The 22,756-nt window shown below is 36.1% G+C and overlaps 1 protein-coding gene across 1 annotated transcript in view; it reads left to right on the top strand.

Annotated features, from left to right (window-relative positions):
• The first annotated feature begins 1,522 nt into the window (after positions 1-1,522).
• LOC140765184 (senescence-associated protein OSA15, chloroplastic) overlaps positions 1,523-22,756 on the top strand; it is a 43,148-nt gene continuing 21,914 nt past the window's right edge. Inside the window, exons 1-11 of the mRNA XM_073104132.1 lie at positions 1,523-1,677; positions 5,588-6,059; positions 12,453-12,632; positions 13,206-13,279; positions 13,380-13,456; positions 13,538-13,609; positions 16,531-16,599; positions 16,894-16,940; positions 17,086-17,209; positions 17,295-17,363; positions 17,465-17,568. Coding sequence (XP_072960233.1) covers positions 5,725-6,059; positions 12,453-12,632; positions 13,206-13,279; positions 13,380-13,456; positions 13,538-13,609; positions 16,531-16,599; positions 16,894-16,940; positions 17,086-17,209; positions 17,295-17,363; positions 17,465-17,568 — 1,151 coding nt within the window. The 5' untranslated portion in view covers positions 1,523-1,677; positions 5,588-5,724. The remainder of the gene's footprint in view (positions 1,678-5,587; positions 6,060-12,452; positions 12,633-13,205; positions 13,280-13,379; positions 13,457-13,537; positions 13,610-16,530; positions 16,600-16,893; positions 16,941-17,085; positions 17,210-17,294; positions 17,364-17,464; positions 17,569-22,756) is intronic.

Here is a 22,756-nt window from a genome sequence, read left to right as displayed (position 1 = left end):
TGTTATATGACCCAGCAATATAACAAAGAGATTTTCCCTCCGTTTTATTCTAATTTTTATTTTATTAATATAAAATTATATTTTTTTCATCTTAATTTAGTTTTAGGTGTTTGATTGAAAAAAAAAGAATAAGTGTTGGATAAAAATGTGAGAGAAAATGATGTTTGGTTGTGATTGTACGGATAAGACTAAAAATAATTAAATTGACCTTATTGCATTTCCTAGGTTATTGTAAATAGATATTTATTATTTTTTTATAGAATGATAAGAAATATGTTTAAAATTACATAGAAGTCATAATTTTATTTTACAACAACTTTTATCGTATCATGATTAGTTTTAGAATTTCATGCCTAAAATTAATTTAAATTAGTTCATCATAATATAAGTAATATTACAAACATATTTTAATATATTATATTACAGTAACTTTATAATTTAGTAATATATTCTAATATATTATAGTCATTACAAATGTGTATTGCAATTCGATAATTTGGCTTTTGGAGAGGGCTAAATTGTAATTTGACCTTTTAGGATATAGGGGTAGGATATCTCATTTTTTATCCGAATGAATCCATTTATACTTTTTTTTTATCCTAGCTCATTATCACTTATTCGGCAAGATTTTCTGTGATACAGAAGGGTTTATCTCGAATAAACCCCCTTATGCCACTTCTCCAAACAAGACATTGTTCATCATTTCCAAAATTATAAATTTAATAGTTGGATATACAATGGGATAATTCCTAGTTTCTCAAAAAGAAAATATATTGACATAGTATGATGAATTTTTGACCAAAATAGACTTTCTATGAATTTTATTTGCCATTTTGGACTATGTTTATTACAAAGGGGATCTTTTTTGGCTTGTTCAGCTACTATGTAGTAACTCAACAGTGAAACTGTTGAATAATTTAATAATTTATATAGAAGATAAATTTTTGAATTATTTAATATCTTTTTTACATAGTATACTGGGTACTTTATTTATTAAGCATTGAATATTTTATATGTGAATCGATGAACAATTAGCGGTACCATTATTGACTTACAATATAGCAGCTGAGTTGGACAAATCGTATGCCTCCATTTGTTAATAAATTTCATTGCCGGACTATTGTAATAAACAATATTTTATAACAGACTCATTTTGGTCAAAAACTCTAGTTCGACTCGAATTACTGTAATCATTCTAGCAATGACATACTATCAGACGACGGTTCACACCCACATTAGCGGCGGATAAGGAAATGAACGATACTATGTGCAGGACTAGAATGGAACAGATTCGGATCCGGGTTATAGGACCTGATTAGTTCTGTCGAAGTCTCGAAGAAGATAATATGATGGGTTGCCATCCTTGTCTCCAAGAGGCAACGGATGTAGCAGCTGAAAGCCTGAAACAGTAGGAGTGAGAGGTGCTGCGAGGCTCAAGCAAATCCGATACGCACCACTTTGTTGGCATTTGCGGGGCCGCAAGCTTAATTTGTGGCCCTGCTTTCATTCCCTATTATTATTATTATTATTTTTTGAGGCCTCTCTCTCTGTCTCTGTCTCTCTCGCATTCCACTTCACCCACTCCTCACTGTTTCTCTGCTCCTCATTCCCCAGTTCTATCTACTTAGGCGTTCAACTCTCCCCTCTCACTCTCCTATTCCCTACTTCGTGCTAACAGTAAGTTCTCTATTGGGTTGCGGTTTAATTCCTGTTTATTTTGTTTGCTCTGTTTGGTGTATATCCTTTATGGGTTAATTTTGCGTTTGCTTCATCCTTCTCCTATTTGTTTACATGCTTCTTATATTTAGACGATAACAACGGGGAATTTATCAATGTTTTCGTCCCTAAAATGTCTACTTTTAGATGATGAGATCACTATGTAGAAGCGACGTTTGCTTGGAATCCTTATTGAATTTGTCTGAGGTTTTCTGGTGTTGAATTTGGTCGTCTGTTGTGTCTATGGTTTCTTCTGCATATTTAGTCTTTGTAATTCGAGATTTTCTTGGACATATATGACTCAGGTAGGTACTATACTGAATATTGTTTTCAATTGGATATGATGATGGATATGCTATTTTCCCTATCAAGGAAGAAAATTTTGATTTAGGATTTCAAAGATTTTGACTTTTCACTGATGAGATCAGAATGTCTTATTTAGGCTGCATTTTCCCCAATCTGCCTAGTCTTGTACCATTGACGTTCTCAATATAAGCTTCAATTATGATTCTTACTGTCTATGACAAGGACAAAGAAAGTAGCTCTTATTTTTCTGAAAATGTTTGGAAATGCGCAAAGGATAGGCTAATGTTGTGTACTTGTGTGGATTCTATTAGATTGATTTTCTAGGCAAGGTTTTCCATCTTTTCTAATTTCATTATTCTTCATATTGTTTGTTTCCTTTTTTAAGTTAACTTTGGGGGTTATCTGATTTGTAACCTTGTTGGAGTTTTCCGTACTAGTGGTACACGTATCGGACGTTGAGACGGCATGGTAATTGAGGTGCCCATGCTTCCTAGACCCTTAAATCAATGCAAGTCTGTATGATGCTACAATTTCAAACAGTGTGATGTTCAATTATGTGATTTTGATCACCAAACTAATTGGTATAAGAGGAAAGAATTGAAGCAAAAATATCGAGACAAAAAAGATTTTGCAAACAAATTAAATAGAAGCAGTGTATTAAAAGGCTATCATGGTTGTAGCGATCACCTCAATATAGCGCCATGGTCTAGCATTTTTAATATCTTAAAATAATAAGTAATTCTATATGATATATAATGTATACTAATATAATATATAAAATTTTTAATAGTGCAATCAATAACCATAACAACAAAAATCACAATTCACAAATATGTATATATGTGTGTATGTAATGTATAAATGTACCTTATTAATGCATCTAAAATAAATTAATAATAGTGGATACATGTCAGTAGTGAGAGGAAAAGAGAGAACAGTGGATGAGGATGTGGCCTTTTATAAGCCACTAAATACCTTGTCATTTATGAGGTGCGAAAAATACTTTTGGCATTTCTATTGATAGCCTTCATCTCAAAATCTCTTTCTGATAGCTCTAACTTTTACACACACAGAGAGAGAGATATGATATGATTCGGACCTAATCGGATCACCTTGGAGGATATTGAGCTTGATAGATCAAATATATTTACCTTATTAGCTTATGTGATTTAGTTAGAGTCATAGTTGTTTAAGTCATTACTTATTTGCATGTGCTAGTTTTCTTAATTGATTGAGTAATAGTCCTAGTTTGTTAGAACTTATTTAAGTTAAATCTTCGTAATTCCGAAAAAAATATTTATAAGATATTCATAAGACGTCCAAATAATGTGAAACTGGATGGATAAAATCATTGACATCATGATCTTCAACTTTCATATTCATAATTTTTTCAGATCCGAAATCTATTTGTTGTAGAATGGAGAACCAATCTGAGGGAGATACGGAGAGTGGTTTAGCTAAATTTGTTAGTCTATTTTTTGTTCGGATTAAGATTCTTTTATTTTATTATCTATATTTAGGTTTGTATGGCTTGTAGCTTAGGCATACTTATGGAGTTAAATGAGTTTATCTTCCTTAATCTCTTTGTCTCTCTTCCTAGCTTTCTCCCCATCATCTAGTAAATCATTTTTTCCTTTGTTGCCCTCCACTCTTAGCGACTTTCACCTTCACCGCAACAATACTCTTTTTCACTATTTGTAATATTTTTGTCTCCGATTTCTTTCCCTTTATCTCTCTTTGCCTTAATTGCCTCTACCTCCCATATAGTTTTCATTTTTGTCCGTTATAATAATTGTAGGTTAATCTTAGCCTTCAACCATCTATTGTATTTGCATATGCATCTCATCCGCATCTGCAAGTCATCACTACCATATATTGTCGAACCACCTCCATCAATTTCTCAGCCTCTACTCCATTATTACCTTCATGACTAGCCTTCATCACTAGTCATCCTAAACCTTAGCCATGTTTCATAATCTATTGCATCACTGTTGAGCTATCATCTATCGACACTGCCGCTTGTCGCGTCGCTTGGGAGGAAGAGGAAGATGACTCAAATTGGAGAGAAAGGTGGCTTGAGTCACCAGCCTTTGCCAGCTTGATACTGCCAATCGTGCGTCTTCGCCGCTTGCCGCCACTTGAGAGAGGAGACGATCAAGAGAGGGAGTGAGAGGAGATGAGAAATATCAGGTTACGTTTAGACAGATTGGCAGAGAGGGAGAGGGAGAGAGAGAGAGAAGAAATTTGGGGAATTGTTTTACTTGAATTTGTTTACATGTTAGCATTATCCGCTCTACTGCCTAAGCAGGCTACAAGCTAGCTAGGCACTAAGGAACGCCAAGGAGGCCCATCTGCTTTGTGTGAGCCACATTTCGGATTGAGGCATGATCTTTGCACCACCCTATCAAGGCGGCAGCCTTTGACGCCATTCAAAACACTAAATAGGAGGCAGTTTCTGAGGGCACATCTTCTATGAGACTTCCATAGGGCACTAGAAGTCCAGCCTACTGAGCACCATTTAGAAATGATTTTAATATGTCAACAGTCTTGTGTCCCTATCCTCCAATGCATAGATATAAATGCTGCATTGTTTTTATAATTTGAAGTCCTAAGGTTTCAATTTTGATTTGAGCAAGGAAACAAATATTAGATGTTTGTGTTGGGATTGACATTACCATAGATTTCAAAGCATTTCTAATAGAGATCTGTTGCAACCGATATTTATGTGGATGTTCCAAATATGGAAAGATAGGAAAGAAAATCTTATCTTTTATAAGAGAAAATTACTGATAAATATTTCATGCTGTAAAGTCGAAACTATAAGAAAGAAGGGTATTTTAGTCATATACAAGCATTTGAGAACTTTAACAATTCTTTATTAGGAACATTCTATGAATATTCTGTTAAAAGCTGACCATAATACAATTTTGAAAGATCAAAAAGATTTTAGTGGCAATTATAATATTTTAGAAAATGCAATGGAAATTTATGATATTTTAAAAGTTTCCAATCGTAATTATGTAAAACCCTATATTTTTTTCATCTTTGATTTTTTTTTTTTGTTGGATCCATCCCTTCACTATGTCTATCGAATGTCGTAATCCATAGTAATCATTGGACTCACTAAACAAACTTGAATAAGTACATGTAATTTGCTACAGAAATGTGGTCTTCCTTGTTTGTCCATAGGAAATGTTGGAGGACTTATTAAGGGGTTTGGAAATGTTGCAGAAAGCTTGTGGGTTAATGTTTCAATCATGTGGAAATAGTAATATTTTCAGCAGATGTCATGTTGTTTAAGAGAGAAAAAATAATTGAGGATTTAATGCCTGTTTATTCAGTTTCTCTGGAGGCTAGATAATCTTATGAGTAAAATGAGTTCTCTCTGCTGTAATCATGTTTGTCTTAGGTTTTTTTTAATATAGAAATTGGAAACTGAATTAGCAGCCCATTGGGAGATTTGGCACTGTATACTACTATGCTTAATATAATATGTGTGTGCACTCTTATTTCACATATATTTATAGCAGATGTCCCATTGAGATGATCATTCTGTTTATTTCAGGTCAGAAATGATACTTTACAACAGTTAAACGAAGTACACGAATATGCTGCCTGGAAATATTCCCAGGATGATGTGCTCCCTTCTGAAAGTTTGCAGATGTCTCACTCATTGATTTGAATATTAATGATTTACGGTTAATGCCATCTATGGCTGCTAGGGTTGCTGGTGGTGCTGTGGCTATTGAAAGAAGCAGATATATTGAGAGACGTAGCTTTTCATGTTCAATGAAGTCATTATGTTATATAGGATCAACTTGTACATGCCAAAAGTTTGATTTGAGGAAATCAAGTCATGGACATCTTTTCACTGAGAGGCGCAGTCGAGCTGATGGAAGTTTTTGGCTTGTCAGTGGAAAGTCTTACTCGTGCATGTTCTCCAGAAGTCATGTTGTTTCATGCCATTCTGCTGGCACTCATAGTAGTGAAGCTAAGAAATGCACAAGGAGTTCTGAAGTTTGCACAGATGCTTACAGGTATGTGTGACCTTATACTAATACAATTTTGTTATTTTCCTTGTTTCCTCTTGCTTCTGATCTTGGTGGGTGAATAAAGAACACTAGAGAATGAGGTATCAATTTGAAATCGTCCTAGTCCTGATAGTCTTGGAGTTTCATATATTTTTTATGTAACAAATGCTAATAATTTTGCTGAAAAGTTTTATTCTACTTTGCTGTTCTATACTGCTATAATCCTGAGGGGAACTAATCGATCTAATGAATTTTTGTCCATGTTATATAGCTTGCTATACCTTTTCCCTTCTTTTTGTTTTTTGCCATAGCAGTCACAAAGCATCATAATCACCTAGTTATGAAGGTATATATTCTATAATGACACAGTACATCAAATATGTCTAGCTGTGTTTAAGGTCACTAGGGAAAAGATCGAAATCGTTAAAGCATAAGAACTTCTCCAAATGCTATAAAATTGTCAGAGAGGAGACTTGAAAATGACGAGTCCTTACCATAAAGTAGAAATCAACAGAGTATTTTACGTTCTATCATCTGATAAGCTTGAAGTTACAATGAATGTGATATGTAATTCAAAATTCAAACAAGTGAAGTATGGTGCTCAGTGTTATGTTTGACATGTTTACTTCCAATGGTTGTTAATGAAATGTACTTCACTAGCAAAAGTACTGTGATGAAGAAGGAAAGCCATAGTAGTGCTCTAGCAATTTGCTCTAGATGTACTGTAGCTGGTAATGTTTAGTTCTACTCATGCTACAGTACCAAGATAAAAGAGGGCGTAGTTTGTTGTGGGTTAGAAAGATGGTTAGTCACTATATGGGTTTGTTGGTGTACCACCTAATCTTATGTTATACGTTGGGGATATCGTATCACATGTATGATTTATATATATAACTCTTCTTAATGAGAAAGAGAAATAGAATTCCCTTTTGTATCATGGCATCGGATCAGATATCTTGAGTTCAAATCCTATCAGATCTATTTGTTATTTAAAATATAAAACCTCTATCTATTTAAATTAAGTCCACTTCTTGGCTCATAAAAAATGTTTAAGTCTATAAGTGTGGAGGAGTGTTAGAATATAAAATATAAAATCACTAATCTCTAATAGCTTAAGTTTTTAGAACAGTTTGTGAGTTAAATTAGAGCCATATAGGGCTTCCTTTTTGATCCTATTCACTTCTTGTTACTAGACCCCTAATATACGGAAGCCCCTTCCACTCTTCTCGTGCAGCCCATATATTTTCATCTCATGCGGAGGGATTTCACATGCAGCAGAACTTCTACAGCATGTACACATGAAAATTTCTCATGCAATAGCTGTGCAAATACAAGGGATTTCTCCTATATGGAATTGCACTTCTCAAGCTCCATGATCTCCTTCCTGAATTGGAGTCTTCTCACGCATTGAACTCTCCCTAATTTCATGAAATTTCTACCATGTTCGACATCCCTATCGTGAACTCTCAACACGTTGGGCTCTTTACAATTGCATTGAACTCTCCTCTCTACACAAGTCCTTTTGTCCATGCATAATGGATCCTCACTATCAAAATTAAATTTGTTCGTCCATAAGATGTTCGGTGAAATTACCAGACACACGGGTGCTTCAATTGCTATATTGCTGGTATAGTTGTTTGACAAAATTACTGACTGTAATTCAGAAGTGGATCTTCATCAATAAAATTAATTTAACACCCATAAGATGTTCAACGAAATTTTTGAATACACAGATGCTCTAGTTGCTGCACTGCTGGTATAGTTGATCACCGAAGTTACTGCTCTGTTTGACATAATTCAGCACTAAGAACAAACATGAGGGCATTTTTGGTAGCCATCTGACCATCTCGTCGCTACTTTAGAATCCTCGTTGGTGTCTATAGTTGTTATTATCTCGTCTAGTTGAGGATTGGTTTGCCAAAGGCACGCGCTGTCTTGATCATCGGTTAGCACAGGGCATGCCAGCTCAGCATGCCCTTGCATGCCAATGGCACGTATTAGCACGTCCCTAATACATTTTTTAGGGTATCCAGATATATCTTTGGTTTGAATGGAGTCCTCACCACAGAGTCGGGTCATTCTCCTACTCTATATAGATAATATGATTATTACTTGTGATGATTAGTCTTTTGTTAAACTTTTACACAATTACTTATCTCAAATTCAAATGAAGGATTTGGGGTTGTTGCATTACCTTTTTGGGCCTTGAGATTGCTCAATGCAAGAGATGCATACTTGTATGTCAACAAAAGTATCTTTCTGGTTTAATTAGTCGGGCTACTATATTTAATGACAAGACAATTGATACACCTCTTGTTCTTCATGTGAAGCTTGTTCAACAAATGGTGTGTTATTAACAGACTTCACTAGATATAAACATTTTGCTTGTTAGGTTGTTTACTTATGTATCACTAAACCAAATATCTCTTATGCTATGAAGCATAGTTAGACAAGCAGCTTGTAGTGACCCCTCGATCTATTCATTACGGGGCAGTTCCTTGGATTCTTATATGTGCAGGGGACCATTACTTGTTATCTTTTGGTGTCTGCATATTCTTCTTTTGTGCTTCGTTTCATGCCCTATATTCAGAAAGGGGACCCACCTCCACTACCTAAGATCTAGGCATGAGTTTAACCTCTATAAAACATTCTGCACATAGATCAAAATATTACACTATCATAACTTTATAAATAACCACAAAGTTTTAGTCAATAACTTTGGTTTTACAATAAAGCCATCTTCTCACACAACTGGAAAAATCCTGGAACTCTAATATGATTTGCCATCTGATCTCGTTCCATGCATGTACAATTTTGAATGGCTGAAAATTTTGAAGGAAGTGCTGAATGAGCTAATTGCTCAGTAGGAAATTATATTTGTAGAAAGGTGGCAGACAATCATCCATGTAAAAATAACTTACATTGGTGGATTCAAGTATTGGCTGATCCTGATCCACATCGCCGAAACGGATTGGCCGATACAGCTGATTTAGTCGATCCCCATAAATTAAACTGGTTGTTAAATGCTTAAGAAACATATAAAAGCTTAATATCTGCCAATAGTTTCTAAGAATAATCATAAATATTAGTAGGGAGGGAGAGCTTAGTATGTATGGATATCTTCCTTTTGTCTTAAACTAAAATTCAACTTTTACTATTCCCTTTTACTTATCATTAAGAGGTTACATTGGAACATGACATTGCTCCTACTTCACTGCTCAGATCTATTCAAATCATAAACATGTGTGCTTGGCTCAATTGCCAAGTACCCTAGCAATATATCTTTGGTAGTAACACACTTGCACTTGAGATAAACCTTTACTCATGCTAGGATAAGATTGAGCCTTGGATCTTTTGGACTAGAATGCCCAGGACCCACATTTTGTCTTGACCAAGCTGTGAACCCTTAGAAAGGTACTCATCCCCAATTGTCTAGCCATCAACTACTAAGGACAAACTACTTAAAACATTAGTGTGTGTAAATCTTATTACAAATGAACATATAATCAGTCATAATAAACATTCTTGCATGCTTTCCTTGGATTCTTCTGTGATGGAGGTAAACAAATGAGACTGTGTTCTTATTAACCTACTTTCATGAATCCTTTGCTTTATGATTACCTTAATGGTTCATAATAACCCAACTAGAGTAAGACTAAGTTAGTCTGACTAACAACTATCTTAGATTGTTTCAACTCTACCTATCGTGAAGATAAAAAGCAAATTATTGTTTAACTAGGTACAACCAAGAATCTTACTTTAGTCATGTAAAAGATAAACTAATAACTCAACTACCTTCATGGAGCATGCATGTAATAAGGGTTATTCAACCTATGCAATAAATGCACTACTTCTACAAGAAACTATGTACAACAACATTTGTAATTAAATATTATAAAATGTAGATTGTTTACTACTGCATTCTTTTTGTATAATCTTAATGAAATCTAAAAGCCATAATTATAAACACAAGCATATATACACTTGTAAATTGTAACATAAGTACATAACTATTCTTTACATCTACGATTTCTACCTATAAGGAATTTATAATGTAACTTAGATTGTTACTTTTATTATTTTCTACTACCATAAAGAAAATATGAATTTTTGCATAGTTATATTTTCTACTATATAAAGAATACATGAATTTATGCATAGCTATATTTTTACTATCATAAAGAATGCATAAATTTATGCATATCTATATTTTTACTACCATAAAGAATACATGAATTTATGCATATTTATATTTTTACCGCCATAAAGAATACATTCATTAATTGGGATTTTAATAGCTAAACGCCTAAACCAATTAGAAATTGATATAGCTTTGATACCAAATTGATAGGTTTTGGAACCCAAAGATCGGCTACGGAACAATTCCTTAAGATCTGAATTTATTGTAGAAAGCAGTTCGCGCAACTATGGGAAAATATTTGTCAGATATTTTACGGTAATCAGAAAATTACGAAACCAATTGGGTTGGATCTGTAACTTTTTTATTACAACTTTCGTATTTACGTCCTTCACAGATTCAAACTGTACTAGGGACGAAAACACGAAATAACGTGGGTAAGGGTGGTGGTGACGAGTGAAGTGGATGTTAGGGTTATGGATGAGTATGGAGATGAGGGTGGATTGTGGAAGTGATTAAGGAAAGTAGACAAGGGGAACGAAATGGTCGAAATCCCAAATAAGAGGGGTGGCTCGACAGTCGAGGGAGATTAGAAGCAAATAGAAACCTTGCCAACAGTAGATGTGGAAGGATGGTAAAGAGGGAGGAGGGAGAAGTCTAGAGAGAAGATAGGAGGCAAGAAATTAATAATCCAATAGTATAAAGAAGTTGGCTGCCTTCCACATATTTATAGAGGCTAGCCAACAAGTCCTAAAATAATATGAAACCCTAATTCTAGAGGATTCCCGTCGATCGCGTTCGAACGCACTCAAAAAGCTCCATCTCTGGATATGCGAACGCTATACAATCGTTCGAACCCGGGCGTTTGAACTTGCCCGATCGCGTTCGAACGCACAATACGCGTTCTCTGTATTTGCGAACCTGATGCAGGCGTTCACAAGGCATTTACAAGGGCGTTCGAATGCGACTCTACCTGCGTTCGAACGTGACCTACAGAAATTTTATTTTAATGAAAATAAACACATAATGCAATAAGAAAAGATCCTAACTAAGTGTATCAGGAAACTTTTAAAAAATTGTAATTTAGAGGGCTAAGCTAATTTGGAAACTTACCGAATCACATGCGATTTGACATTGTTTGTAGATCCTAAAATTTTGGGATGTTACACACTACGTGCTTATGTTGATGCTTGTTGGGCTGGAGATCCTACCAATTGTTGATCCACTACTGGGTTTTATTTATTTCTTAGTGACTCCTCTTGAGAAGCAAAGTAGGTTATCATCTCTCTTTCTAGTACTTAAGCAGAGTATCGAGAAATGTGCACTATTGTTAAGGAGATTATTCATCTTCATCGTCTATGATATGGTTTTGTCAACTCCAACACCTACTAATCTATATCTATGTAGATTACGAGCAACTTTGTTATTTCATGAGTGGACTAAGCATATTGAGTTGGACACCCCTTTTGCAAATAAGATTTTAGCTAGCATTATCAGCCTTGCTCACATATCTTCTACTAAGCAGATATTCGACCTTTTTAATTAGTCACATCCTTCTTGTCTTAAGTATATTGTAGGCAAACTACGTGTTTGATCCACCTTGAGTTTGAGGGCTGTTTGATTTATATATGTATATGCAATCTTATGTTATAATTTAGGGATACCATATCACATGTATGATGTAAATATATCTTTTCTTAATGAGAGAGAGAATAGAATTCCCTTTCATATTAGGGTTAAATGCAGACATTCATCATTCTGTATAACAGAATTTGTTGCCTAATGATTGTGTCCATTGGTTAGAATCTGACTGCTTACTCGTCTATTATATTACGTGTCACACTTTTCGGTCTTTGTGAGAAGAAGTACCCGAAAGTTTTATTACATGCAAAATCTTGAACCATCTGTTTTTGTCTTCTCATGTTGGGCATATAAAACACAACGGTGCACATGTTTCTACAATTATACTACACTTTATGGGTAAGAAAATGTTAGGGAACAAGCATCATCTTTTTAAGACAATCTAGATTACAATTACAAATCAAGGATTACTGAAGAGTAGAATAAGGAACTAACTACAATTTGCCATGTGTAGGATGGTAAGTTTTATGATAGACAAAAGACAACATTGTTGATTCAACTATAATGTGGATGTCCATAATGTAATTTGCTAATTTCTTTTCCATCATCTAAACTCTTAGCACTTGTATCATATTGTAAATTGACTAATTGTTTTAAAATCATTCTATTTCTTGTTGCAGTGATCAGCTTGAAGAAGAACTTTATGGAGAAAGTGGATCTCAATTGAATGGTCATCAATCTACATCTGGAAGTAAATCAATCTACTCCAGTCAAGGCTTGGCTGAAGCTTGTAAATTTGTTTACAATGATGCAAAGTTTGTCAATGAAAGGGCTCAAAATGACATTTTGTTGCTTTCACGGTACTTATACATACTGCCACAATGAGACACTTAATATGATATCCTACTCTCCATGAGTCAGTTTAAATTACTGAAAAACGATGTGGAAGAACTATTTTCATAACAAACTCTTGTGCTTTTGATAGGCTTCCAGATCAACGGTTAAGTTAGGAACTTACAGGAAAATGTCATGTCAGTGTATTAGTTTACTGTTTGAGATATCATGAACAATCTCTTCAAACCCGCGAGAAATTTTTTACTTGTGCCATCATTAAAATCTCAAATAAAATTCAGACACATTTTGTCCACCCTTTTAGTTATCCTATACTTTTTTCTTGAACTTCAAGAATGCATGAATATCCTCATCATTTTAACCTCCTTGATCTATGGTTTTTCATTTATTACCAACCAATATACTCTGTTTCTGATGAATGTTCCCCATTTGGAAAGAGATTGGTAGTGCAGAATATTTTTCATGTTAAGAAAGATCTTATAATTTGGGTTATAGATTGCTTATGATATTCTATTTGATATTTCCATCCACCTTCATTTATGGTATCCATCTTTGAATTCCATTGTCAATCCTTTTTCCAGTGGCATAACAAGGCTGAATGATCGTGCACGCCAAGATGTTGCTGTTTTAGGGCTGGGGTTTCTGAAGCTTGATGGTACGTAGTTGATCATTTTTATCTTATTTCTAGCCTTGCTTTCTTTTGATTCTTCCTATAACTTTAGTCTAATTTTTTTAATCTTGATGATGTTGGGAAGCTCGTGCAAGAAAGGACACTCAGAAGATTGACCGTGGTGTGAAGAAAAAAGCTGCTCATTTGAACTACATAGCCACAGTATGTTGTATTAGTACCTGGACAAATAATAAATTAAGATCTACATGCAGCTAAACATTGTGATACATATATTACATGCAGATATTAAAGGACAAAGCTCAGTCGGACTTGAAGCGAGTGGCAGAACAGCATTGGAGTGATGGGGCTTTAGAGGTACCTTTTTAACTCATTTGACTACTCTATATCAGTATTGGGACTTTCTAAATGGCTATATTTTGTTTTATCAACAAATGTAAAATATGTTTTCTTAACAATGGACACATGGAAGATTAAATAAGCATCTATTTTTAATGATAAGAATAACATATTCTTTTGATTAAGTATAAAATTAACATATTGATCATTTGTGTTTACGGAGGACAATTGCAGTTCTTGATAATATGAAATGTCTCCATTAATAATACATATATATTCTTTAATTGTAAGCTTGTGAAAAAACTAATGCTTTTCATCTCATCTTATTATATGTTAGCCTCAATACTTTGCAAAGTATTTCTAGCATGTCATCTGCATAGTAGCTATTATATGATAATTATCCTTTATGAAGATTCTTAAATATATTATATATCCTCCTAAGGCCTTTTAGATATGGAAACACAATATGAATAATTGCAAACTCTTAGCAAGCATGCAAATCTAGAGATCTATCAAATGTCTGATCTACAACTAGCAAGTATGATCTAGGAACCTACGCATACTAGTTGATCATGGCAATAGACATGTGTATGATTTTGAGCATAGTAGATAAGGTATGTAAACAAAGATCACACAATCATAACCCAAAAAAAGCAATTTTATGTGGAAAAATCTCTTGACACTCGAGAGAGAAGAAAACCACAAATCCAACCATAGACACTACAGATGTAGATATATGATTCACTTATGCTCCCCACACCTTGACATCTATGGCTGTTGATTGAAGTTCTTTTGTAAATTAATGTCTATTTGTGTTACTCTAGAATAATCTCCTAAGCAAGGATTGTCGTGCCAATTGGTGGCACTGTCCCTTCTGCTTCTAGCATTGTTCTGCAGCAATCTAGATAATATGTAGAGGTGGTAGAGTGATGGAGAACGAGGCGCAATATGTGCCATGCCTGCTGTTGGTAGCTAGCCAACACGCACTGTGCCAACAGCAAGGAAGTACTCTCTTTAGTGATATAATCAGTTATGCATAAGGCATCAAATAATGTATATCTTTTTACATGTTAAGAAAACATACAATTGATCAAATATAGTTCGCCTTCCTTTCTCTTCGTAACCAACTTCACCAAATGCTAATTGTCTAGGTTAGGCCTGCCTTAAGGGAATGGAGTTTCATTTGATCCATCCCCTCAGGTTTGAGTTTATCTAGTTTTAATCATGGTTTCCAAAATCGGCTAATTCCGAGTTGGATCGACCATGACTAGGGGTGAAAACGGATCAGATAGTGCTCAACCCATATCCGGATCCATATTTTTAGTCCGGATACGAATTCGGATACGGATATTTAACGGATAGTAAAATTTAAAACCATATCCTAACTAAACGGATACGGATAATTTTCGGATAAAAGATTGGATCTTAAACGGATATTGATTGAATTTAAAATAATTATAATATTTTATTTAGATATAATTAATACAAAATTATTAAGAGTTTTACAACAAATAATTTTTTTTGTATGTCAAATATATAAAATTAGAGAAATTAATCTCCATAAATAATATATAAAGTATTATTAGTAACAATATTAATATTTACTATTTAAATAAGAAAACTAAAAACTGTAAATCATTTAAAAAAATATGCAGATAAATGGATATCCGATATCCGTATCCGAATCCGAAAAATATATTCGACCCGTATCCGAATTCGTATCCGAATTTTTTTCAAAAATTCTATACGTATCCAAATCGGATAGAAATTTTTTATCCGAATCTGATCCGAGTCGGGTCGGATAGCCGGGTAGGTCGGAGTTAATCCGACCCGTTTTCACCCCTAACCATGACTGATCTTGATCTTGACATGACTGGTTTTGGTTTGGGATTGACTAGTTTTGGTTGTATCCATCGTATCAGCTGAATCTAGTCACTTTGCACTCCGATGAACTTGGGTGAGTATTTTTTTTCTCATTTCTCTTTTCTTTCTCACCCACTTTTTAACTCCCATATTTTTAGTGTTGTAAAATAATAGTAAAGAGAGATATCTCTCTCTACTATTGTTTTACAATAGTAATTTATTAGCATAAAAATTTGTCAAATTTAGATCAAAATTCATCATAGTTTTGAGTATTTTCTTTAGTTTTTAAACTTCATAGGTGATTAATTTTTATATTTTATATTTTTCTTTTTTTTCAAAATTAAAAAAATCTGTATTTTTAAATAATATTTATAATTTTATGTAATTGAAATAATCTGATGGCTTTGATCCAATACAGGCGGCCGATACAACTGATACATATTATATTTTCTATCGGCCAATCCCAATCCCGGTGCTGAGTTTTGCAACGTTAATTTTAAGTAAACAAGTATGTTGTTTGATCTCCATATAGATGCTAAAATGATTCTAAGAGTAAGGAATTTATTGTAGAATTGGTCAAAAAGGTGAGCATCATGTGTAGTGTTAGTATTTTTGGTTTATTTCTTTATCATCTAAGTGTTTAGCATTATTATATGCATGGCTGTTCTTATTTTCTGGGGATAACTGAAGTTTTGACATTATCTTTATGGTGTCTGAGAAACGGATCTAAGCTGTTAAATTAATTTCAGTAGGTTATCTGAATTTCGGAACTTGAGGTATTTTCATAAAAATAGCTGCTTACTTTAGTAGACCAACTGGCTGATTTACTACAATTCTCACATGTTAGACCAACGATGCTTGTTATATTTAGAATTTTATCATACACACACACACGCGCGCCCCGACAACACTTGTTATATTTAGTTTTTTTTTATCATATATAAATATATGTATGTTTGTGTCAATTTTTTTCAGACTAGAAAGCTCTGAAAGATTCTGACTCAACCATCTATTAACTATACCAGACATTTTCCTTATTTTGGTCTGATCTTCTTTGACTATCAATTTTCTGCCAGGCCGATCTTCGACGAGCCGACGTTGTTGTTAGACGCCGTGCCATGGAGGATGCATTCATGGCTCTGAAGGTAGATGGCATAATGATGTCAATAGATAATTAATGAGCATTTTAGTTCTTTCTGGACTGTAGTGACATTCCATTTTATATGTTACTACTTTCGTTATTAGAGGACATTCTTTTGCCATACTGTCATATGTAAGTTAAGAGGTGACTTCTGTGATAATCATCACAGGGCAACAATCAGCATGAAGAGATTTCTTTAACATAATGTATCACATAAAGCCTTATATATTATAGATAACAAGCTTCTCTGGAAACTACATTACAAGACATGTTCATTCTTTTTCTTTGTCTACTGCAGTTTGTTAAGGACATCCATGACATGATGGCAAACAAGTTGTATCAGCAGTGAGCTTCCTGTTGAACTCCTGATGGTTAACCATTTTATTCTGATGGTGTTTGAAGCCCTTATTATGTCTGATTGTTGTACATTCATTTGCAGTATAATGTCCTTTGTAATGCAGTTGTACTCATGGTGAAGCCATTTTTGCAGACCTCCAAAGGAAGGATCCATTTCTATTAGTAATACGATGGGTTTCATCACCCTTGAAAAGAATGGGAGGGCTGTTGATCTCTTTGCTCGAGAACTCTCTACTGACCGGGTCACTGCCATTGAGGTCTTTTCTAATTTAACCTATTTATGCAGTTGATAGTTCATTGTATTCAATTTTTGTATCAAATATTTCTTTGGTTCTTATTTAGGATGCATACTGGAGTATGGCATCTGCCTTATCTGAGGCTGATGGGATTGACTATACAGATCCTGAGGAGGTGAAATTTTGTATTTCTTTTTTGATATTGGATAATAATAATTCTTCTCCAATAATTCCCTCATTTTTACTCATTGTTAAATTGGTTTTTGATTTGGGAAGCTTGAATTGCTAGTAGCAACTCTTATTGACCTTGATGCAATGGATGGTAAAACCAGCGTTTCATTATTAGCTGAATGTTCGAGCTCTCCTGATGTTAATACCAGGTATTTTGTCTCAGCATTATTCTATTAAATAAATTGATTAATATTAAGCTTTGTCTATTTCACATGCAAATATATGTTTGCTGAGTCCATGATCCGGTTTTCCTATCTGCAGCATGATCCTTCCTCTGATTTGTTATACCTTCATGAATAGTTCTACCTTAAATCATTGAATTTGAAATATTATCTCGAGTACTTGCTTTTTGTGCAAAATTTGCACTTCAAAAATAGTAGATTGTAAAAGAATCACCCGTTGGATATGGATCACCTCCTCTTTAGTAATCAATCTTTTGCCTTTTGATACAGTCTCCTCTTGGGCTAAGGCTCGATCTATCCTAATTTTGAAAATAGATCCCGAAAGATGAAGCTGTCAGATCGATGTGAAATTTTGATATGTTGTAGCCCCAGAAAAAAGCTTTCTAACAAATTTAGTTTCGAGGAAATTGGACGATGGGATCTCGAGATATCATTCGATTAGTAGATGAACATTAAGGAGCTCATCTTTGGATCCGTGGATGGAAGCACGAGATCCTAGGTGATGAAGGATAATGATGGACCGACGGTAATGGAGTGGCACCGGTGAATACGTGGAGGTGGAAGGGTTATGGGGTGATGGTAGGGGTTAGGGCAAAGTGATAGATAGATTGAAAGAATGGGGAGGAGTGGACCGCCTCTAAAGGACTAGGGTGAGTGGCCGGTCGAGGGGGGTTAGAAGCGGCGTCGCCGGGAAACGAGAGAACGAGAGAAAAGAAGACGAAGGAGACAAGGCAAAACTTAATTCATTCAATAATATGATTCCATGGTTGCCATCCATACCTTTAGAGGCTAACCAAACAATTCAAAAATGACAATTATTAACCTTAAAATAGTAGATTTTCGTCGACTGCGTTCGAATTCAAACGCACATTTTGCATTCTCTATATGTGCGAAAGTGATGCTGGCGTTCAGAAGCGCGTTCGAACGCATATTTTGCACTCTCTGTATTTGCGAACCTGATGCAGGCGTTCGCAAGCACGTTCGAACGCACTCCACCCGCGTTCGAACGCGACATACAGAAAATTTATTTTTTTATGAATTAAACACTAAAACAAGAATAAAAGACACCCCTAAAATGTATCCATGCTCGGGACGATATCGGTGAAGCCCGAATCATATAAATGCACCACGCTTCTGCAACCTTGTCCTCAAGGTGTAAAATTGGGAAGCGATCCATGATATCTGAATCTAACTCCCAGGTAGATCCCTGGCGTCTCCTCCTACGACCTAAGACTCGGACCGATTCAGCTGGGCTATCTTCCTTTATTGGTTCGGGCAAGGCCGAACCCACCACATGGCTAGGCCCGATCTGGGCCTTCAATGCCAATACATGGAAAACCGGATAGATCCGTGTTCCCTCTGGTAGGTCCAATCGGTAAGCTATCGGTACGATTCGTTGTAGCACTCGATATAGCCCGTAGGACTTGTGACCTAGCTTCCGGTTCAAAATTGGCCTCAATGTGGATTGTCGATACGGTTGAGCTCGAACGAACACCAATTGATCCACCTCAAACTCTCGCTTACGCCGGCCTTTGTCATGAGTCTACTTCATGCAATTTTGGGCTGATGCTAGGTGAATCTTAAGCCATCTCAAGATTTCATCTCGATCCGCAAGTTTCAAGTCGAGTTTGGTTCGATCCGCCGCTGCGACTCTATCGTAGGCATGCAAGATAGGGCATAAACCGCTTCAAAGGGGGTCATGCTGATGCTAGAGTGATGAGCTGTATTGTATGACCACTCGGCCTATAGAAGGAATTTGACCCAATTCTTTGGTTGGTCAGCCACAAAGCATCACAAGTATTGCTTTAGTCCACGATTCACCACCTCGGTTTGGCCATCCGTTTCGGGGTGATAAGCTGAACTAAGGTTGACTCGAGTCCCTTACAATCTGAAGAATTCGAACCAAAACTCGCTGATGAAGATGCAATCCCGGTCCGACACGATCGTCCTAGGCATCCCATGCAAGTGCGCCACTTTCTGAACAAAAATTTCAGCAACCTTTTTCGTTGATACAGGTGCGTCAATGCTATGAAATGAGCATATTTGTTCAGCCTATCTACCACAACGAACACCACTGATTGTCCTTAAACCTCCAGCAACCCCTCGATGAAGTCCATGGAGATGTCCTCCCAAATATGCTTCGGTATAGGTAGTGGTTGCAACAGGTTGTTGGGCTTGAGTGTCTCCAATTTGACTCGTTAGCAGATTTGGCATTCACATACATACTTCTTCACGTCCGACTTCATCGCTGTTTATGTACAGTTTTGGGCTAGCCGCTTGTAGGTACATAAGATCCCTTCATGGCCTGCTATAGGAGTATCATGGAAGTGTGCTATCAATAGTCTCCATAGCTTTTCTTCCGCGGGTACCTTGATCCGCCGGCGCTCGAGTACCAACCCGTCACACTCCTCGTGCTTGGGGTGGCTTGATGGGTTCTCTCTGAGCTCCTCCATGAGTCTGACCAGATCACTATCCTCTGCGCACTCCACAAATCTGAGAAAAAAGGAAAGGTGATTGCCGAGAAAGAAGCAAGCTCACTTGCATCCCCTACACTTGGAAGTTTAAACAGCGGTTGATATCCATCCAACAGCACTCTCCGGTCATTCCTCTAAAATGTCAATGTGAGGTTTGTAAAGTCAAATGTCACGGGCCCCAAGCTTCGAAGCCATTGAGTCCTCAAGACAATGTCGGCACCTCGTAAGGCCAACAGATTTAAATCCAATGTGAAAGTTTGGCCTTACACCTTCAATTCCACACCTCCACAAATGAAATTTGCCCGTAATGTGGTGCTATCCCCAATCGTCACATCGAATTCTTACGTGGGTTCCGACTCAAGCTCAATCTTCCTAATGAGCCTCTTGTCAATGAAGTTGTGGGTGGACCCGGTGTTAGTCAAGATTCTCATTGTGGTTTTCTTAATTACACCGTTCACCCGCAAAGTCTTTGGCACGGCTGTCCCTGAATAGGCGTGGAGGGAGATTTCGGCTATCATGTCTTCCACGGGTTGCTCCTCAGCTACTCCTCCTTGCTATCCAGCCACACCTTCATCTTCAACTGCAATCTCATCCTCTACCTCCTTCAATCCATCTATTAGCATCATCGATCCCATCGGTTTAGCACAGCGATGTCCTAGTACAAACTTCTCATCACAACGAAAGCATAGGCTTTTGGCTCTTCATTTCTCCACTTGAGCAGGTGTGAGTCCTTGTCCCGGACCTCTAGGTGTGTACTTCACATCTTGGGAGGGCTTCAGGGGTGCTCAAGGAGGCACCATTGCAGCAGCGATTCTTGGTACGCCGATGACATTCTCTGCCGCTATGGTTGGTTAAGCTAGATTGTGGCTTCCTTGGCTCGTCCAGTTCTGTTTGAGGTGTAACTTCATGGCTCGATGTTTGTCTTCCATGAGTACTGCATCTTCGAAGGCCTCCTTTAAGGTTCTAGGCCTTAAAGCCCTCACGTTGGCTTGTATGTCTCCCCGTTGTCCGGAGATGAAAGTACTGCGAAGTTGCTGATCCGTCCATGGGGGTTGGCATCGGCTACTTATCCTCTCAAATTCTTCTTGGTATGCCCCAATCGTGGTCCTTTGCACCGTCTTTGAGAGGAGAGCATCGAAGTCTTCATACCCCGACGCTCCAAATCACCGCATGATATCGGCGCAAAAGTCGGCCCAAGTTTCAATCGTCTCATGGGCATTGGTTGCTCGAAACCAATGAGATGCCGCATCTTCAAGGTGGAAGCTCGCAAGCGTTGTCATGACCCGAAATAGGAATCATGACCGGCCATGCATCTCAATATGCTTGAGATACACGAAGCCTTATTAGTACTTTTTACGTGTACGATGACAAAATAAATAAATAAAATGAAGATCTACTTTATTAAATTTATACTAATTGTAATAAACATAAAACAATGTTAATGTTTTATAGTCTCTAAACGAAATAAATAAAACTTCTAATCTAAAGCATAAAATCCAAAAGAGCGAAAAAGTAAATAGGTGAATCTTAAGTGGAGGTGGAGTCCGGGTACATCTCGCTTAGTCACCCAGTTGACTATTACCTGAGATAAATAAATAAATACAAAAAAAAGAATCCATGAGCCAACAACTATAGTTCAGTGAGTGGAATCCACTCGAAAACCAAATAAATTTTTAATCATAATAATGCTGAATAAAATTAAACTAAAAGCAACAATATCCATAACAATATAAAATAGGCATGCTCTTTAAATAATAACAATGATAAATATAGAGAGAGTCACAACTTGTAACCTTGCATGGTTTCAACATATTAACATCTTTTTAATATTTATACTGTCATATGTCTCAATGGGTCTAAACCCTATGGATCCACATCAAGTAGAAGTCACCTCGAGATGACGCTTGGGACTTTTCTTCATAGCTGATCTGGTTAGGGTCATCAGATGGTATCACCATGTGATCAACACACTCTGTCTTTTCCTCTAACCGTTGAGAGAAGTTAGAGTCACCTAGAAAATTTCTCATTCATCCTAGGACTGTTCCCTAACTCTGCCAAAGTCACCTAAAAAAGTCACCGCAGTTATCTGATTTAGGACTTTCCCCTGGACTTCCAGATAAACTTGAGTCACCATGAAAAATCGCAAGCGATTTATACCGGGACTGTTCTCTAAGTCGTACCAATGCTAGTCTCATTTTTCTTTTCACAAATTTCAATATTTGCATAAAGTATGGTGATGCACTAAGTATAATAATTAAATGCACATAGAAAATATAACAATTAAATTTTCGCACGTACAGATGAAATAAATAGATTTGCACACAAAAATTATAACAATTAAATTTTGTACGTAAGGGTGAACTAAATAATTTGCACACAAAATTTATATGGTCTGACAAATGTACGAAATATAATAAAATAAATATGTAAGTGAACCCACTCACATGAGTCTAGGCAAGACAACTGAATCTCAAATCCCTAGCTCACGTGTTAAAAATCACCACCTTTAATAATAAATAACAATAACATTTTTAATAAAAAAGTATTAAAATTTTTCTACAATTTAACTCAATAATTATTAATTTGGGCTAAAATAAGCCCAAATCAGGCCCAATCCAATTAACTAATGGAATCGGGTCGGGTTCCTTGGATTCGGATCCAACCCGACTCGAATCCAAAAA

Source organism: Typha angustifolia, chromosome 8 (assembly GCF_048772165.1).
Source record: "Typha angustifolia cultivar Huaian chromosome 8, ASM4877216v1, whole genome shotgun sequence".
Taxonomy (NCBI): Eukaryota; Viridiplantae; Streptophyta; class Magnoliopsida; order Poales; family Typhaceae; genus Typha; species Typha angustifolia.
This window is presented reverse-complemented; position numbering and strand designations above follow the sequence as displayed.